The 18,151-nt window shown below is 22.5% G+C and overlaps 2 protein-coding genes across 2 annotated transcripts; both read right to left on the minus strand.

Annotated features, from left to right (window-relative positions):
- Positions 1 to 941: 941 nt before the first annotated feature.
- On the minus strand, positions 942 to 4,740 carry LOC129613490 (cationic amino acid transporter 4). The gene is made up of 4 exons (XM_055527588.1): positions 4,454 to 4,740; positions 3,820 to 3,957; positions 3,486 to 3,712; positions 942 to 3,333 (listed from the first exon to the last, which is right to left on the minus strand). The coding sequence occupies exons 3-4, from the start codon at positions 3,625 to 3,627 to the stop codon at positions 1,520 to 1,522; spliced, it is 1,956 nt and encodes a 651-aa protein (XP_055383563.1). The 5' UTR covers positions 3,628 to 3,712; positions 3,820 to 3,957; positions 4,454 to 4,740; the 3' UTR covers positions 942 to 1,519.
- Positions 4,741 to 13,486: 8,746 nt separating this feature from the next.
- LOC129613487 (probable E3 ubiquitin-protein ligase makorin-1) lies at positions 13,487 to 17,862 on the minus strand. Its single transcript, XM_055527583.1, has 5 exons — positions 17,760 to 17,862; positions 16,282 to 17,202; positions 16,087 to 16,225; positions 15,430 to 15,564; positions 13,487 to 15,208 (listed from the first exon to the last, which is right to left on the minus strand). The coding sequence occupies exons 2-5, from the start codon at positions 17,007 to 17,009 to the stop codon at positions 15,095 to 15,097; spliced, it is 1,116 nt and encodes a 371-aa protein (XP_055383558.1). The 5' UTR covers positions 17,010 to 17,202; positions 17,760 to 17,862; the 3' UTR covers positions 13,487 to 15,094.
- Positions 17,863 to 18,151: the final 289 nt, after the last annotated feature.

Consider the following 18,151-nt stretch of genomic DNA (forward strand, 5'->3'; position numbering starts at 1 on the left):
TTAATCATCTAATAAACAAATAAATCCACAATTTACTTTAACAACCAATTAAAATTTGTATAGCCGAATAAGTCAATTATTTATATTATATCATCGGAGGAGGATGACCTTTTAAAATAAATAATTAATTTTGTTTTCTCAATAGAAATTTTTAATACATTTTAATTTAAAAAATAAACTAATTTAAAAAAAAATGATAAGTTAAATGAATTTTATTTTATATACAAAATTTCTTTAAACAATTTAATTATAATTTAAACAAAAACTGTTTTGTCCCTCAAGAAATAATAATTCTAAAAGATAACGGTGGAATCTCTTTAAAACTAAATAAAATATTAATTATATGAACATTAATATTCAGTGAGTTTGTTTGATTTATTTTAATTTCCTTTATAAAAAAAAAAATAACATAGAACTATCAGGTGATTACAAAAAAAACGCAAAACTTCGTGTAGTTACAAAAAAATGAAATGCTGCAATCAGATTATTACTATTTTGCGGTACAACGTATTTACGTACAAAGATACTATTTAAAAGTTAACAGTAACAAACAATAAGCACAACAATTTTTAGATTTCGAAAATGCTCAACCCCGATTACTTCAACTAACTAAGACTGCAACATGTTTGCAACAAACTAACTAAAACTAAACTAAAACTGCAGCCACACTACAGCTCACTTTTTGTTACTGTTCATTTTTATTAGTGGTTTTGTAAAAATTCTGCTACAGATTTTGCAGCAGAAAAATAAATGTTACAATTTGGTTCAGCTGTATATTTATTTTTGTTTTGACAATATTTGCCTTATTTTATTAAAACTAAATTTTTTTAGTTATGTCGCACTGCACTTATAATTACATACATAATCGACCTGAACTAAATCTTACTCTTTTTAAGTGCGTTGTGAAATTTCAAAAAAAATAATTGGATTAATACAAATTGATATTTGATTAAATGAAACTCTTATTAAAAGACACAACTTATAAATTAGTAGTTTGAAATTGATTTAAAAAATTTCATTAAGTTCTAAATTGATTAATTTCTACTAAACATTTAATTTTTAAATTTATAATCTATTTTATTGTCGTTAAAAAAATAAGCATTTTGTACAATTATATTAGCTTTAGTAATTCGTATTAAAAATTAAATATGGTCAAATATAGATTTTCTAGTGTATTTCAGTTTCATTTATACCATAAATTTAATTTTAAAAAAAAAATTATCTAATTAATATACAATTTTTATGTGTTTGTTTTTAGTTAGAAATTTTTCAATTTTAAAATTAATGCATTTTTTGATTGCAAATTGCAAATATTTGGCAATTTAGAGAAATTTATTGTATTAAAATTATTTCGAGCATTGTTGTAAGTTTGTTTAATTCTTAAAACAAAAAAGTAAATTTATTAAAATTTTAAAAATTATCTTAACAAATTATTACTTATACTGATAACGGTGTATAAGATGGTAATAATAACAATTTAAATAAATCAAATTAAAATTTCTTTAGATCTACCAAATTTCTATGGTTCTTCATCAACTTCCTGTATAACAATTGGTTTTTTATCTTCTGATTTTTTCCTACCTGTAAATCTTCTTAGAACAGATACCGCACCAGTTGTTGAACCCCAATAACCTTTAGTTGCTTCCGATGATGTCATTAACATTGAATATGTTGAACAAATTTCACCTTCTTTACTATTATGTATACCATATAGGAAATATACTAACATACCAATTGAAACCCATATAAAAAATCTTAACCAAGTTAATGCACTTAAATGTACCATTAATTCAATATTACAAAATATTGATAAAGCTGGTAAATATGGTACTAATGGTACTTTAAATTGTAATCCTCTTGTATTTTGATGATGAACAGCAATAACAGCAACACATGCACCAGCACTAAATATCATAAAACCATATAAACCTAATGCCCACCAGGTTCCATGATATAATTCCATCCAAGAAACTTCTAATTGAAAACAAATTGCAAAACATAAAACTGTGAAAAGTAAAACAGAAGCAGAGCAAGCAACTCCAGGTTCAAAGCGTCCTAAAAGTGGTTCCAACCATCTAAATTGTGGTCTTAGGCGACCAGCTAAAGCAATTTCAATTAAATCTGATGTTGGTGATGCCGTATCAATACTAGATTGCGATGTGTTATCATCATCCTCATCTGGTGTATCAGGTGCATAAACAACATTAGATTCTGTTGGTGGTGGTCTATATCGTAAGATAATAACACTTGCGCTGACAATTGTATAGGCTAACAATGTGCCAATTGACATAAATTCTACAAGTTTTTCTAAATCAAATAGTAAAGCTAACAATGCGCTCAAAAATCCAGCTACTGCCAAATTTAAAAGCGGAACTTGAGTGGTTGCATTAATTTTCCCAAAACATGAAAATAATAGACCATCTGTCGCCATTGCATACATGCATCTTGGTAACGCAAATAGAGATCCTAATAATGTTGTTGTCATTCCGCACAGAGCACCAATTGAAATAACATATTTTGCCCATGGAATATTTAATGCCCCAAAAGCTTCAGGTAATGCAGCAGCTGGATTTATATCTCGAATTGGTATCATTAAAGTTAAAGCTGCACTAACAAGAACATATCCAACTGTTACAGCACATAAAGAAAGTATAGTTGCAATAGGTATTGAAAAGCTTGGATTTTTAGCTTCTTCAGATGATGTTGCAATACTATCAAAACCAACAAATGCATAGAAACATGTTGCTGCACCAGCAATAACACCTCCAAAACCATATGGTAAAAAACCACCTTCACTTTCAGACCAATTTTTAATATCTGCATAAAAGAAACCCAAAAATATTGCTAAACCCATAACACCAATATTAACTAATGTTAAAAAACCATTAAAAATTGCAGTAGCTTTAACACCAACACCTAAAGCTGATGCATACATTAGACATACTAAAAATGCTAATATATCTGGATATTTAGCAAAAAGTTGTTCATGCATTTCACCAGTTATTTCAATTGTCTTATTAGCAATTTTACCATCTAATATTGAATCAACATAACCGCTCCATGCTCTTGCAACTGATGCTGCTCCCAACATATGCTCCAAAATAATATTCCAACCAATAACAAATGCCCAAAATTCACCAATTGATATGTATGTATAAACATAAGCTGAACCAGCTTTTGGTACACGTGTACCAAATTCAGCATAACATAATGCTGCTAACATTGAAACCATACCAGCTAATACAAATGATAAAACAATACCAGGACCAGCCATATCTTTTGCAACAGTACCAGTAAGAACGTAAATTCCAGCTCCAACCATATGACCAATTCCTAAAAAAAAAAAAAATAATTTATTTTTTTTTTTTTTTTTCAAATAGTAAAACTTAAAAATTGCATATATATACATATATATATATACATATATTATATAATACATATATATTATATAATATATGTATATTTATTTTTGTAGAATCTTGTACCTAGCATTGTTATATCAAATGTATTTAAACAACGACTAAGTGGTGTTTCCATAACATCGGCTGGAACTGGTTTTGTTCGATTCATTCTCGAGCATAAACCTGACATAACATGTCCTAAAATTAAACGTCTTGTTCCAGGCATATTTCCCTTTATTGTTTCTCAGTTCTTTCTTAATTATAATACCTGTACTTCGGCTCTATGGCAATCTGTTCCAAATTTTTAATTTCTGCAAAAGAAAAAAAAAATTACTGTAATTTTTTTTAAACATCAATTATTTTGGATTTTTTCAAAACAAGAAAAATTATATAAATATTGTTTTTATATCCAAATTACCTCAATCTTTCTTAAATTAAACTGAAATTTCTTTATAAAAGATCATCTTTGTTATAGGTATAAGACAAATAAAATTTGGTTATTTTACATAATAATTAGCATAGATATTTGCATTTGTATTTGTTTAATGTTTATTTCCTGTACAAAAATATACAATTAATACATATTTATTAATGAAAAGATATAAGAAATACGAATAATTATTTTAATATTCCCTAAATTTTCATTTACATATATTTTTCATAACAATTGAGTATTATAGAATTGAATTATTTAAAAAAAATTGCCATATTATTTCTGCATCTTGAATTTTCGTTATTAAAAAATACAAAAAAGGAAATTTAATATAAAATTTAAAAAAAATAGAAAAAATTTCAAAGAAATATTTCTGGATATTTGATAAAATTAACAAAACCTCAACAATGAAAATTCTAAGAAATTCTAAGAAAATTTTAACATGATTTAATCTTAAAATTTAATGATTTAATCTTCCTTACATAAAACATTTAATACACAACTGAGTTAAGTTTAATTTGGTGCACAAATTCAAAACTATAAAATTACATAAAATTCATTTCATTTTGAAAATTAATGAATGTTTTTAATAAAAAAAATTTTTTACTATAAAATTTACCATACGAAATTTCCTATTCTTGCGTAAATTATCATTGAATATTAAATTAGAAAAAAAAAACACAAAACATAAAAAATATTTTAAAACTTTAATAAATCGCACTTTAAATAGAAATTTAAAAAAACTTAATAAATTCAATTTTTCTTTTATTTTATATTAGAAGCCTTCAATTCCTTATATTTTCGATTTTTCCTTAAATTTTTTTTTTTTTTCCTTTATTTCTTAACACAAACTTCACCCACTCATTATTTGTACACTTTGATTCCGTGGCAAAAATAAAAATAAAAATGATTTTGTTTTTATTTTTTTGTTTTTTTGTTTTTCTTCTTTTAAAATTACATTATTATGTGTATTGTCAAAAGTAAATGAAAATGAAAGCTTTCTTTCATATTATTCAAAATATATTTAAGGATGATAAAGGAAAGAGTGGGCGAAAACACAAAACAAAAAAAATAATGTACAGTATTTTGATATACAGTCCTACACCAAATTAAATGACTGTGTTGTATAACATTATTTTAATGAATTTATATGATCGTCCTAATGCCATAATCAGGCTGTCACCAAGATGAAATTATTTTCCGAAATTTTGCAATTGGAAAAAATTACAAAAAAAATTCTTAATGTTTTATGTTTTGTAAAATATTTTTTATGTATTCTTTGTAACTCCCAAGTCTAACTTTATTTAGTATGGTTCTAAAATCTGTTTATATTTTTCGTTTTACTTTTTTTAATTTCTTTTTAAATTTAATTTCTTATATTAAAAAATTTTACTCTTTAATTCAGTACCTCTCTACTTGGCAAGACAAGAAAGGTTGACTTGCTTTAAAAATTGTAATTTTTTTTAAATGCATTTTTCACATGGAATTTACCAATGGATGGATTTTTCTGAAATTTATATTTTAAGTTAAAGTAAAATATGTAGAATCAGTAAAGCTAAAAACATTATTCAATTTCCGATAACACTTTCCCTTTAAACTCTTTATACATAAATTTGGAATTTATTTCTTTGTCATTTAGTCAAACAAAACCCAACATTTCTCTTTAATAATTTGAAACTAGAAATTGTATTCATATATGTATGTACATATTATGTAAGTTATATTTTAAAAATTTACAAAACAACATTTTATTGAAATAATTTTTTTGATCATAATTTATTTGTAAAAAAATTCTAAATTGCATAAATTCAGGAGAAATCTCAAAGAAATAATTCTGAGAAAAAATTGTACAAACATTAAGATTGTATGTATTTGCGATATTATTTTGCTAATTTGAAAATATCGTTTGATGTGACAGCATTGTTTAACCGTTTAAATAGACACCTATACATAAAAATAAGTTTCATATTTATTTTTTATTTAAATACTTGTTTAAAACGAAATTAATAATTGTACAACTTGTACATTAAAATACACCTTACACTCATGTAACGTGGTATTTCTATAACAATAATTATGCATTAAAAGAAAAATGCAAATTGTCTATAATTGTAAATATTTCCTTATGCTTATAATTTATTATTTAATTGAATATATAGACATATGTAACTAGTCGTTAGTCATGCAAATCCTAAAGAATATAAAACTCACGTTAAACGAGGGTCAAGGGTACGATTACCATATTAGAAGAATATTTTAACTTTAACAAAATAAAAATAAAATAAATAAATGCTTTTTTATATTATTAGCGCATGTCCCTCATTTATTCTTTTTTTTTTTGTAAATATGTCAAAAATTTAAAGAAAGCACAATGTTTTTATTCATATGATATACGCACATACAGATTCAACGAAAATTTACTTAATATTTCTAATATAAATAAATAGTACAAGACTTGTTGAATATTAGCGAATCAATAAAATAAAAATAAAATTTTATTACATATACATACTTACATAAATATATGCATACGTACTATACACATTATAAAGATTAATATCATAAAGTTGCCAATTATAATGTCATTATTTTGCATTGAAAAATTAAGATCCGTGACAGTAATGTTAACAAACTCATAATATACAAATTAATGTATTTATTACATTATAACCATAACCTATAAAAAATCATATTGACATTGCATTATGTAGGTTGTTCGAACTTATTGATTTGTGCTTTGTGATGTCATCGCTCATGATGAATCAATAAGCTAAAATATATTCTTGAAATCGAAAATTTTAATGAATTTTATGAGAAATTTTATTATTTTTAGTATATATATATATATATATATTATACAAAAATTTGAAAATATCGACTTACTTACTCAACATGTTTGATTCAAAATATGTAGTACTCTAACAGGTCTTGTAGGGTAAAATTATTTTGTAAATTACCATTATGTGACCAATTTCCGATGTTGTGTTTCTACAAGTTGGCGTTGTTAGGTATATGTATTTAATAGGTACACTTAAATTTAGTGAGGTATGGATTTTTTCGAATTCTAAAATACATATGTATATGCAAATCGAACTTTAGATGTATTTTAAAAAATTTTAACATCGAATATTAATATATGGAAAAAATTGCTCAATTTATCTTTACTATACCATATACATTCAAATGCAATATGCAAAAGGTTATTTAGTTTATTATTTCATACTTGAAGAGATGAGAGACACATTGAATCAAAATATGGAAGCAAAAATTCTCGTTAAACATAATTACAATTTTAGGTTAGAGTCAACAAATGTCGAATCAATAAAAAAATTAAAATTAAACGAAAAATACAATTAAAAATTTTGTAAATTTCTAATGGAGTATAAATAAATATTTAAGTGATTTGTTTTTGAATAATTTCAAACATTTTGTTCACGAAAAAGAAGGACCGTGAATACATACGTCTTAATTTTTTTTTTTTGTTTTTCCTTGTTTTTATAGTACGAGACTACGAGTAATAAAAGATGTTATAGAAATAAACAATTCATTCACAGTACAATGTGAATTTGAAAGACACCGGTGAAGCAAAACGATTTTTAATTTCCAAATCTGATTTTTTTTTTGGTATTTTGAAAAATTTTTATCTAATAAACCTATACTATAAATACATAACCATTAATTAAAATATACAGATATAATTATATAAGTAATATTATAAAAAAAAAACAAAAAAATTTATCTAATTGCTCATTAATTACTTTATTTATCAATTTTTCTGTTTGCTTTTTTTTTTGTATTTTTTCTTAATTTTTTTTTTTAATATTTTCAAATAATTTTCTTTTCACAATTTTTTTTTTTCACTTTTTTTTATTATTAGTAGTAATAGGTAAGTTAATGACATCAAATTCTAGATATAAATGACAAACAGCTGAATAAAATTTATTCCATGTATTTTGTTATTTATTTATCAATAATATTATTTTGTTTTTTTTTTTTTATATTCTTCATCTCTTTTTATTGTTAATAATACATATTTCCTATTTTGAAAGAAAAAAAAAAAATATATATATATATATAGAAAAGATTTGTTGTTCAAATTTTTTTGCAAATTCTAAAATTTTTTGAATTTTTTTATTTACCTTTTAATAAAAATTTATTTTATACATATTAGTTTTAAAGATATTGTACATTAATTAATTAGTATATTAGTATTAAATAAAATATAAATTTAATTATGAATTTTATATTTTATTTAATACTTATATAATTTTTCTCATATATTGGTCTTATGAGAAAATTAATTAATTAATAAATAAATAATAAATAAATATAAATAGATATGTACATGCATACATATTTATTTTAAAATATAATTTAAATAAACGTATTTAATGGAATTTTTTTTTAATTTTTAACAAAAAAAAATATCTTGATTTTAAAACAGCAATAATACTCTATTTTCTAGTATTGCAAATTAGACAAATCAGTACTAAAAAAATTCACAATATTGCCGAATTAAAATTCACAATAATAAATAGTACTTCGCCAAACCGATTGATCCGGTCGTTTTACTAAAAATTTACTTAATTTTATTTTCAATTATGAATAAAATAAATTTTATTTTATGGCCCCAAAATTATTACAATTGAATTACAATTGAACTGTACAGAAATATAAAAAAGAATTTAAAAAGGAAAAATATTAAGTTTTATTAATTTTATTTTAATTTTTAAATTATTTAAAAGATTAAATTTTAGTAATATTTATTTTCACTACAAAAATATATTTAAGTATGTTTATATAATGTATGAATGTATATATTTTTTTGTATTTCTTTTTTAACTTTTTACCACTTTCTATTTTTCCGTCTATATTATAAAAAAAAAATGAAAATTATTTTTTACTTTTCATAATTATTGTTTCTTTTATTTTTTATTTTTCTTATTTACTGTAAAAAAAAAAATTTACATGAGGTACGTAGATTTATTGTTAAAAAAAAAACCGAAACCTGCAGCGAAAAATAAGAAGATCATCAATAAAACCGTCTGTATATATTGGGCTCTTATGCCAGTTATGAAACTTTTCTGAAGTTTATATAAAATATTAATTTATTAGATATAAAAACAATGTATGTATGTAATTAATTATATTATTTTTAACGAGACTTTCCATATTTAAGCATAATTTATTTTTTTAATTAAATTTGCAATTTTTCGATGACAAAGCCAAGATTTTGTTTTTTGAATGAACCAAAGAATAAAGTAAATAATATAAGGTAATATGTTTTATAAATATTTATAACTGTAAAAGAATCATATTCCATGTACACAATTTATGGGGGTTCAATAACTTCTCAATGTAAATTAAAATACACATACAAGGTGTTTCACATAAGGATGCAAGTAATTTTAGGATTGATTCTTTAATCAAATTTCCAGTAGGTAATCGTACAGTCTGTTAAAGCACATCAAAAAAAAAAAAATACTTTCCGAGAAATTTCGTATTTTTAAAAAAAAATTTAAAAAAAAAAATCCAAAATTAATATATATTAAATTAGAATTTATATTAGAATTTGGCTTAATATATATATATATTCACATATACATAATTATAGTATTTCAACATAACAAAAAATGTACTTCAATTCAATAATAAAAAGTTGAGTTTTACATACATATATAATAAAGGAAATATTAATTATTAGTTGGTAAATGATAATTTATAAATGTTAAAAGTTTTAAAATAACAAAATTTCAATTTAAGGTTAATAAATATAAATAAAAAAAATTAATTGTTTAATTTTTATTTTATGTGAAATTGTGAGCGAAAATTCTCATACATATTAAATTACGTTATAATTTACGTATACATATACATATATTATATATAATTATAATATATACATACATACATAGTTCTTGACTCTTACCACAAAAATAAACTTCTCGTTTATAATTAATTTTTCAATATCTATTTAGCCAAAAAACTTCGCTTACTTTCTTAATATATATATATATATATATATATATATATAAGTCTATATTTTAGGTCTTTTAAATTATATTTTAATTAAGAATATTTTCATTTTTATTCTTATAAATATTATCTTTACAATTTCAATATTTTTTTCGTAGAAATTTCAAAACTTTTACAATATTGTTGTAATATTATGATTACTTTATATTATTTTCTATAGTCTTATTTATTTTATAAAGGAGTGCAAATACTAAAAATATTATTAGATCACACATTTTGATTTAAATACAATATTTTTTTTTTGTTTTTTTTTTTTTTTTTTATAATAATGAACAAAATTACAAAATTACAATATGTATAGTTATATTTTGCATATACAAATACGTACATATTTAATATATAGTTATCATCTTTATTCATTATAAAATAGGCATATATACATATTATAATATGTATATGTATTTATATATACACAAAAATTCAAATAATCATATAAATATAAAATTTTTTCATTAACATTAAAAAAAAAAAAAAATCTAGAGAAAAAAAAAAAAAATTCCTGAAAATTTTGGAATAATGAATGTAATTTAAGGTTTGAAATGCGCCACCCCACTCATTTTTTCATTGCTGCAGAAATTAAAAAAAAAAAAAACTGCAGTTTATTATAATAATAATATATTATATACTCTAACATTTTATACATTAGTTTACGAAAGTGTAATGGTAACATATTTATAATATAACATATCCTATTTTTGTATTTTGGTGTTCAGAATAGCTAAAAAAATATCAAAGAATAATCGAGAGTCGATTTTGAAATTCAAAATACTAGCACTTCATCGGTATAGAAGTTTTTATTTTAGAAAAATGATTATCATAAGAGATGTAAGAGAAGTATTAATGTTTATTCAAATGAATTTAACAATATTCTAATCTAAAAGCTACTAGTATAAAAAATTGATTTTTTCTGTATTTCTTTCGAAATCAGCAAAATCACATTTTACTCCACATGGGAGCTTAATCATTTTTGATCATTTACATACAGAGCATTTACTGTAAAAGAAGTAGAGTATGCAAAATAATTCAAATAAACTGTTCCCGATATTAGTACGTAGTATTTCTTTTTCCAATCTAAAAGCTATTTTTATTAATTTTAAAATAAAATTAGCAGATAAAATGTTTTAGGAATTCAATTAAAATTTATACATATGTACAAATATATTCGTACATTATATATGTAATAGGAGCTACAAATTGTGCTCGTATTTCAAATTTAATAAATTTGAAACCTTATTAGATATTAATTCAAATTTTTGGTTATATAAAATATAATATATTAAAATGTGAAAAAAAATTATGAGCATTTAAAAAAGTCATATCCGATTCTTTATAAGTCCCTTACCGAAACGTAACATTTAAAATATTATATAATACGTAATTATATCTTAATTGGATAAGAAAAACCGACAGGATATAAATATTTAATTTTAAGTTTAATAATAAGAAAAATTAACAAAAATTCATAAAGCAAAATTCTTCAATACCATTCATTTATATTGTAAAATTAGTTTCTAAGAACATAGTATTTTTTATTTTTAATTTGTTATTATTAATATTTACCTCTATTTAAACTTATTCAAAATTTCTTTACCAATTTTAATGCTTTATGAAATTTAAAAAAAAAAATTTAACATTATCATTATTATAAACGAAAATAATTATAATATTGATTGAGTATTGATCAAAAACAATTTATATGATCATTTTTTGTTCAAAATAACTAACTTAATAATATATTATTTAAAAATTAAAATAATTCAATATTTGAAAAAATATTTGAAAATGACGTGATAAAACCCAAAGATGTTCTAAACAAAGAAAAACCTATGCAATTTTTTCTCCTATTATATAAAATTATAAAATTTTCATTAATAGTTTCAGGACCAATAATTCAATTGTTCATTGAACTCACTTCAAATAATGATAAATATTATAAAATAAAATAAATAGGTACAATGTTTATTTTTTAAAAATAATGATTATATTTTATTTCATTTCACAGATTTTTATTATATAATATTCAACCTTTTTATTTATGTAATATGAATTATGTATTAATTAAAAAAACAAAAAGTTATGTAAAATTATATATCAAAATATAAAGTAACTATGTAAATAAGTATATTATGAAAAAATAGGTAAAAAAAAAATTAAATGACAAAATAATAGTTATAAAAATTTAAAAATCAAATTATATAAAATTTTGTTACCAATAGAAAAAAATTCAAATGTGTACTGTAAAAAGTGTACAGTACGAAAAAAGAAAATGTCTAATTTTGATTAAAAATTTTAAGTTACTTGAAATATTACTTATAAAAATCATATTTATATTAAGCTGATCGAATAGAATTCATTATTTTTAAAACAATTTCAGAATTTCTTATTAATCAATGTATCCAAACATTGCTCAATTATTTATTTCATTTTTTAAAACCCAAAAATTTTTAATTTTTTTGTTGTGTTTCTTAATAGAGTTGAAAATTTATTTTGAAAAAAAGTATTACTTAACCATATTGGAAGATGTAATATATACGCATTTTTTTAACAAATTACAGTAATATTACATTAAAACATATATAAATAATGACAAACATTAATTTAATCAGTAATGAATAATAAATATTGCCTTTATCAATTTAACTAGAAGATCATTCAAAACGGATGGGTTTCTATTTTTAGGTGGGATTAACATTTAAAACAATAAAATTAAAAAAAAAATTATTTGTTTTTTACAAGTTGCCAATATTCAGATCAAGATACTCTCGAGAATATATTTATGTAATTAGATCAATAAATTTTCAATATGGAAAAGTAAATACCTAAATAGTACATGATTCAATTAAATTACAATTACAAAATTTAATGAAACAAGTTGTAACAATTTCTTAAAATAAATTTAAGTTAATAAAATTTCCATTTCCGATCTAATATTCTACAATAATTAATTATTTAAACTCTGGTCTTCTAAAATTGTTTTATTTTTCTTTTTATTTTACTTATAAATAATAATTACATATAAATGAATTATGCATTTTTTGTTTTGTTATTTTTTAATACTTAATAAATATCTATATCGTTTCTAAGGTATAAAGCGTATGAAAATGTTTAAAAAATTAAATGATAATTTTAAATGAAAATGGAAAAGTTATTTCAATTGACTTAATTTTAAATATTTTATTAATAATGAAACCCTTTCAGCAGTACAGCTAATTACAAAAGAAAAGAAGCAATCAAACTGGAATTTTATAAAATCAGATGAATTTCAAAAACCATATAATTCTATAATAATTTAATATGACAGTATTTTTAATTATTTTACAATAAATTGAACTACAAAGCAACCTCTTAAATTGATTTTGAATTTAAGAAGACTCTGAACATAGTGTAAGCTAAATTTATAACAATTCCATTTTCATATTTTATAAAAATAATAGTGTTTTCATAATAACGTTTTTTTGTTTTGTTTTTTTTTTTTTTGGTATTTTATATAGATTTAAGCATAGTTATATTGATTATTAATTTGTATAAATATATATAATTACTTATGTAAAACCAATATATTATGTGTTCATCAAATATGTAAATATCTATTATTTATACTTTTGAATTGTATATAACAATTATGTATGTATATTTTATCACGTAACTTTTTATAATATTACAGTAAATTATTTAAGAACAAATTTTTAAAAAACTACTTTTAATTACAAAGTACAAAGAAATAATTTTGAAAAATATTTAATTCTTCTTTTTTGTTTTTTTGCAAATTAATATAAACTAGTTTGGTTTAAATGAATTAAAAAAAAGTACAAATCAACATAATAATGAATATTCTGTTTAACACTACAAACCCTTTTAACAATATATGATTAATTTAATTTTTATATTAAACAAACGCAAACAGTTTACCTTAAAATGATTTTTCTTCAATTTGGAAAAAACAATCGAATATAGAGTTAAAAAGAAGTAAATGAATGACGACATTCGTATATTATAATTAATTATTATTTTAATTACAAATACTGCATTAAATTTAACAAAAAATTCAATTATTGAGTTCAAAACAAGTTATAATTTCTTTAATAAAATGTGATTTATATTTGAATTTATTTAAAAGAAAAGATTTCTTAAAACCATTTTTCAACTTTAGTGCCTTCATTCTATACAAAAGCTAGTAAAAACTTAAATGATTTTCAATCTAACATACTATAAAAATTTATACAATTTTGTTGTGAATTCTTACTTTATCGTATTTTTTTTCACAGCGCACTTGTAGAAGATAATTAGGTCAGCAAAATGAAAGATATTGTTAGTTATAGCACAAAAAAATTCTGTCATTTCAAATGTACAACAATAAAATTAACTTTAAACTAAGTCTGTCGACACAAAACTTTAGGAGACACATTCTATATGAAAATGAGAAATAGATATAAGATTGATAAGAATTTCAAAATAATTTCAAAAGAAAATGTCCAATATTTCATTTAATATTTTCACGTAATTTTAAAAACCACAATTCATTATAGAAATATCCGGATTACCAGAATATTTTACAATTTTTTTCTTAATTTTTTTCAACAATCAACTTTTGCCTAGCTCATTATAAAATCTTGAAAATGATTTATTTAAAGGCAATTATATCTTCTCACAGTTTTCTAACTTTTACATTTCATACAAAGAGAAATAAATTGTACAAAAAATAAGTTCAAGAACAAACAATAAATTATTTACATTCAAATAACTATTTCAGAGTGTGATATTTTATTAAATAAAAGGAAAATTCCTGTATCCATCCAGAAAAGTGAAAATAAGGAGGCTTGACTTTACTATATAGGAAATTATAATATCGCTCTTTATATATTTAATAACGTAATTAACCGAAAAATGATTGTGAAACTTCCTCATTTTAGCAAATAAGACAAGATAAAACCGTGGATTTTAAGTGATAAACAATTTTTTCACTCTTACTAGAACCAACCAACTATTAAAATGTTCATCTGCGACCTTATTTAGCATTATGCTTCACTAAAATTACTGCTGCTGATATAACAACAAATAATAAATGTGAAAGCTAATACCTATAAAAATGATCACAAGAGGCATTAATTTTACAGATACATGTATACTTAATTTTAGTTTTATGTACATATATTCGAAAATATTGTTTGATTACTTCTAAAGCAAAAATATATCTGAATTTCGATTTTAAATTTTAAAAAAATAATTAATTCGTTTCATCTGGCCAATCTGAGTCATCACTTGAATCTATTTCAAAATTTGACCAATACTCAATTAGAGATGGAACATCACGATTTGTAATGAGTTCATAAAATGAAAACTGTAAAATAAAAATTAAAATAGTATTTTTAAAGTTTTTGCTGAATAAGTCAGTGATTTTCAAGAAATGGCTGTCATACAAAATTTTATGTGAAGAAAGCCACTTTGATCAACTCACTGGTTATAAAATTTATAATATATTCAAAAACCTTTGAAATTACTTTAATTTGCACTATTATTTCATTAAAACTGCATTTTACAAATATTTAACTAGTTACTTACATCTGAAAAAATCTCCATAAGACCCAAATGATGATATACTTTTCTCTTTTGTGGAACACCGACATCGACTTTTATACCATTTGGGAGAGCGTGCTTGTAGAAGCATTTGTTTCCAAAGGGGCATTTTCCTTCGCCCTTCAAAATATTTAAAAAATAAATATTCAATAAACTTGTTTATACAAAATTTGTTATTGCACGTTAACAATACAAGGTAATTTAGAAATAAGTACAATTTATTTAAATAAAACTTTAAGAATTATAGTTTAAAAAAATGTTAAATGGCATTAAAATGAATTGAAAATATATTTTATTGCCCTTCAATAAAACTCTTTAGAAAATTTTCCTTATAAAAAGTCACATTAATTTCTAATGTCTAACATTCTGAAATCACATAGCGTAAAAAAAATTCGGCATTAAATCCTTCAAAGTTTTGTTTAGTTCTCCTTTTATGAGACACTATTTTTTAATTACGTTTAAAAGTAAAAAATTTAAGAAAATTGAAATTCAACGAAATTCTATTAAACCATGCCCGACTCTAATAAAACAGCTCCCCACAGGATTTATGTATCCACAACCTTATACATATGTAGGTTCCTATTTATTTCTTAATCACCCTATATGCAAAATGTATACACAACACAATACAATACAACGTACTTTATTGAAATATTTGCAGTCTTTGTCACCAAGCGCATTTTTATATTCGTTTATCACCTTATCTTTGTCATCTTTATTTTCGACCCAAAAGGCACTCGGACACACAAAATCTGAAGAAATTCGGCATTCTGGACATGACCTAAAGTTTACATTTATTAAAATACAAATATGTGCTTTCGAGTTTACAATAGATACCTTGTTATTTTATTTTCAAATTGTTTCGCTTGTCGCCATTTGCGTATACACTCTAAGCAAAATATATGATTGCAATTTGGTAATATTCCAAAGCGTTTTTCCTTTCCATTTTTCTCCATAATAATATCAAAACATATTCCGCAAGTTTTATTTTTAGATCTTGCAATTGCAAATGATAATTCCATATCCTTTTCATGTTGCTGAAGACATTCATTAATATGCTTTTTTCTTTGTACTTTATCGGTTGGATGTAAGCAATAATGCCCGCACATATCGCATAATTCCCCGTGAATCATGGAACAATAATTTCCATAAGGACAGCTGATTGCAAATGGGCACATTACTTCTTCACTGTATACTTTTGCATTACCATTACTTCCACCTGCGATTTCTGCATAGGAATGTGTGCCAAAATTTTTATTTAGATTTGAATCACAAAAATCTATATTATTAGCATGTTGCGAACTTTGATTTTTTGGTACGAATACTGGTGCCATTGCCCAATCATTTTGCTGATTTGTGTTTTGTAGAGGTTGCAAGGCTTGTGCTTGTTGATTTTCATCAAATTGATTTGAAGTTGATGTTGTAGCTAAAATTGATATTGCTCGATCTTCATCGGTACTTATCCCGTCAGTAACTTCTCCAGGATGGGAAAATCGGCATAAATCACCAAAGCGACATATTCCTCTTGTATAAAAACGACAAACAATAGGTGACCTTGTAGCCATTTTTATTGCTTATTTAGGTATTTTACGAACTTGGCAGCAGCAAAATAAAAAAAAAATTTTCGTATTATCCTTTTTTCTGTTTCGAATTGCTATTGTCTTCTAAATAATGCAGAAACTTTTTAGGAACAGCTTATTAAATTTGCCCAGAGACCATCTAGATAATTTGTTTTGGTTTCTAAGGTAAAAAACCACCCTAAATTGAAAATATGTACATATAGTAATTGCTTTTTTAAAACTAGCAGTTTTTAATGATTATTGCATATTTTTTTCAAGGTTATAAATTTAAGATAACAATATGATCTAAATTTTAAAAGATAAGTTTGAAATAAGCAGCTAAACTTTTCTTTTATGAAAAAAAATATTGTCTGAAGCTTTAGTTTTTTGTATAATATGCTACACGGGGCGTATAAAAAATTATAAAAATTTAACGTCAAAATACGTAAACTTCGCAAAAAATTTTTTGTCATACTCTAATAATAAACACCTGGTTTATATAATTCAAATCATTTTTTTTTACAAACTATGTTTAATTGTCTATTATAACATAAAAAAACGATAGGCCAAAATAAAATTCTTTAAAAAACTTAACAAACTGTTTTATTTTGTTTCACAAAAATTCTTTATACCTACTAATTTCCAAAATCCAAATTTAGCTCAAAATTTTTAAAATTAAAATTTTTGTAATTATTTTTTCCATAAACCTATATAAGTACACCAAAATAAATTATGGAAAGCTAAAATTTTACTCACCATAAAAATTTTAAATACAGAAAGTTTTATTAAAAAAAAAAATTATTTCTGACTTTCAGCTTTCTGCCAATTAATAGTATATTTTGAAAGGAACAGAGTGAAATCAAAATAATACACCAGTGCTGCAAACTAATCTTCTCACCGCCTAAACCAAAGGGAGTGTTTTTTACGTAAAAAATGTTTAAATAACGTGAAAATACATAAGATGTCGGATGTGATGCATGTGAAGAAAATTATGAAATTAATAAAAATAGACGAAAAAATGGAAATAAGAAATTGGGTACATACACACACAACATTCGAAACATACGAAACATAGAATTTATTTCGAAAGTGTAACCTGTCAAATTCCACCAAAATCAGTACTTATGAATTTCTACTACAGCAAAAGC

Source organism: Condylostylus longicornis, unplaced genomic scaffold, assembly GCF_029603195.1.
Source record: "Condylostylus longicornis isolate FDR11 unplaced genomic scaffold, ASM2960319v2 ptg000084l, whole genome shotgun sequence".
Classification (NCBI taxonomy): domain Eukaryota; kingdom Metazoa; phylum Arthropoda; class Insecta; order Diptera; family Dolichopodidae; genus Condylostylus; species Condylostylus longicornis.

What these genes read in the sequence shown, in the direction of transcription:
- LOC129613490 (XM_055527588.1), bottom strand. Translation starts at nt 3,627, where the DNA reads ATGCCTGGAACAAGACGTTTAATTTTAGGACATGTTATGTCAGGTTTA. An exon ending in ATTTGATATAACAATGCTAG is followed by an intron (nt 3,334 to 3,485) that starts GTACAAGATTCT and finishes TTTTTTTTTTAG; the next exon opens with GAATTGGTCATATGGTTGGA.
- LOC129613487 (XM_055527583.1), bottom strand. Translation starts at nt 17,009, where the DNA reads ATGGCTACAAGGTCACCTATTGTTTGTCGTTTTTATACAAGAGGAATA. An exon ending in ACTGCAAATATTTCAATAAA is followed by an intron (nt 15,565 to 16,086) that starts GTACGTTGTATT and finishes AATATTTTGAAG; the next exon opens with GGCGAAGGAAAATGCCCCTT. An exon ending in TTATGGAGATTTTTTCAGAT is followed by an intron (nt 15,209 to 15,429) that starts GTAAGTAACTAG and finishes TTTATTTTACAG; the next exon opens with TTTTCATTTTATGAACTCAT.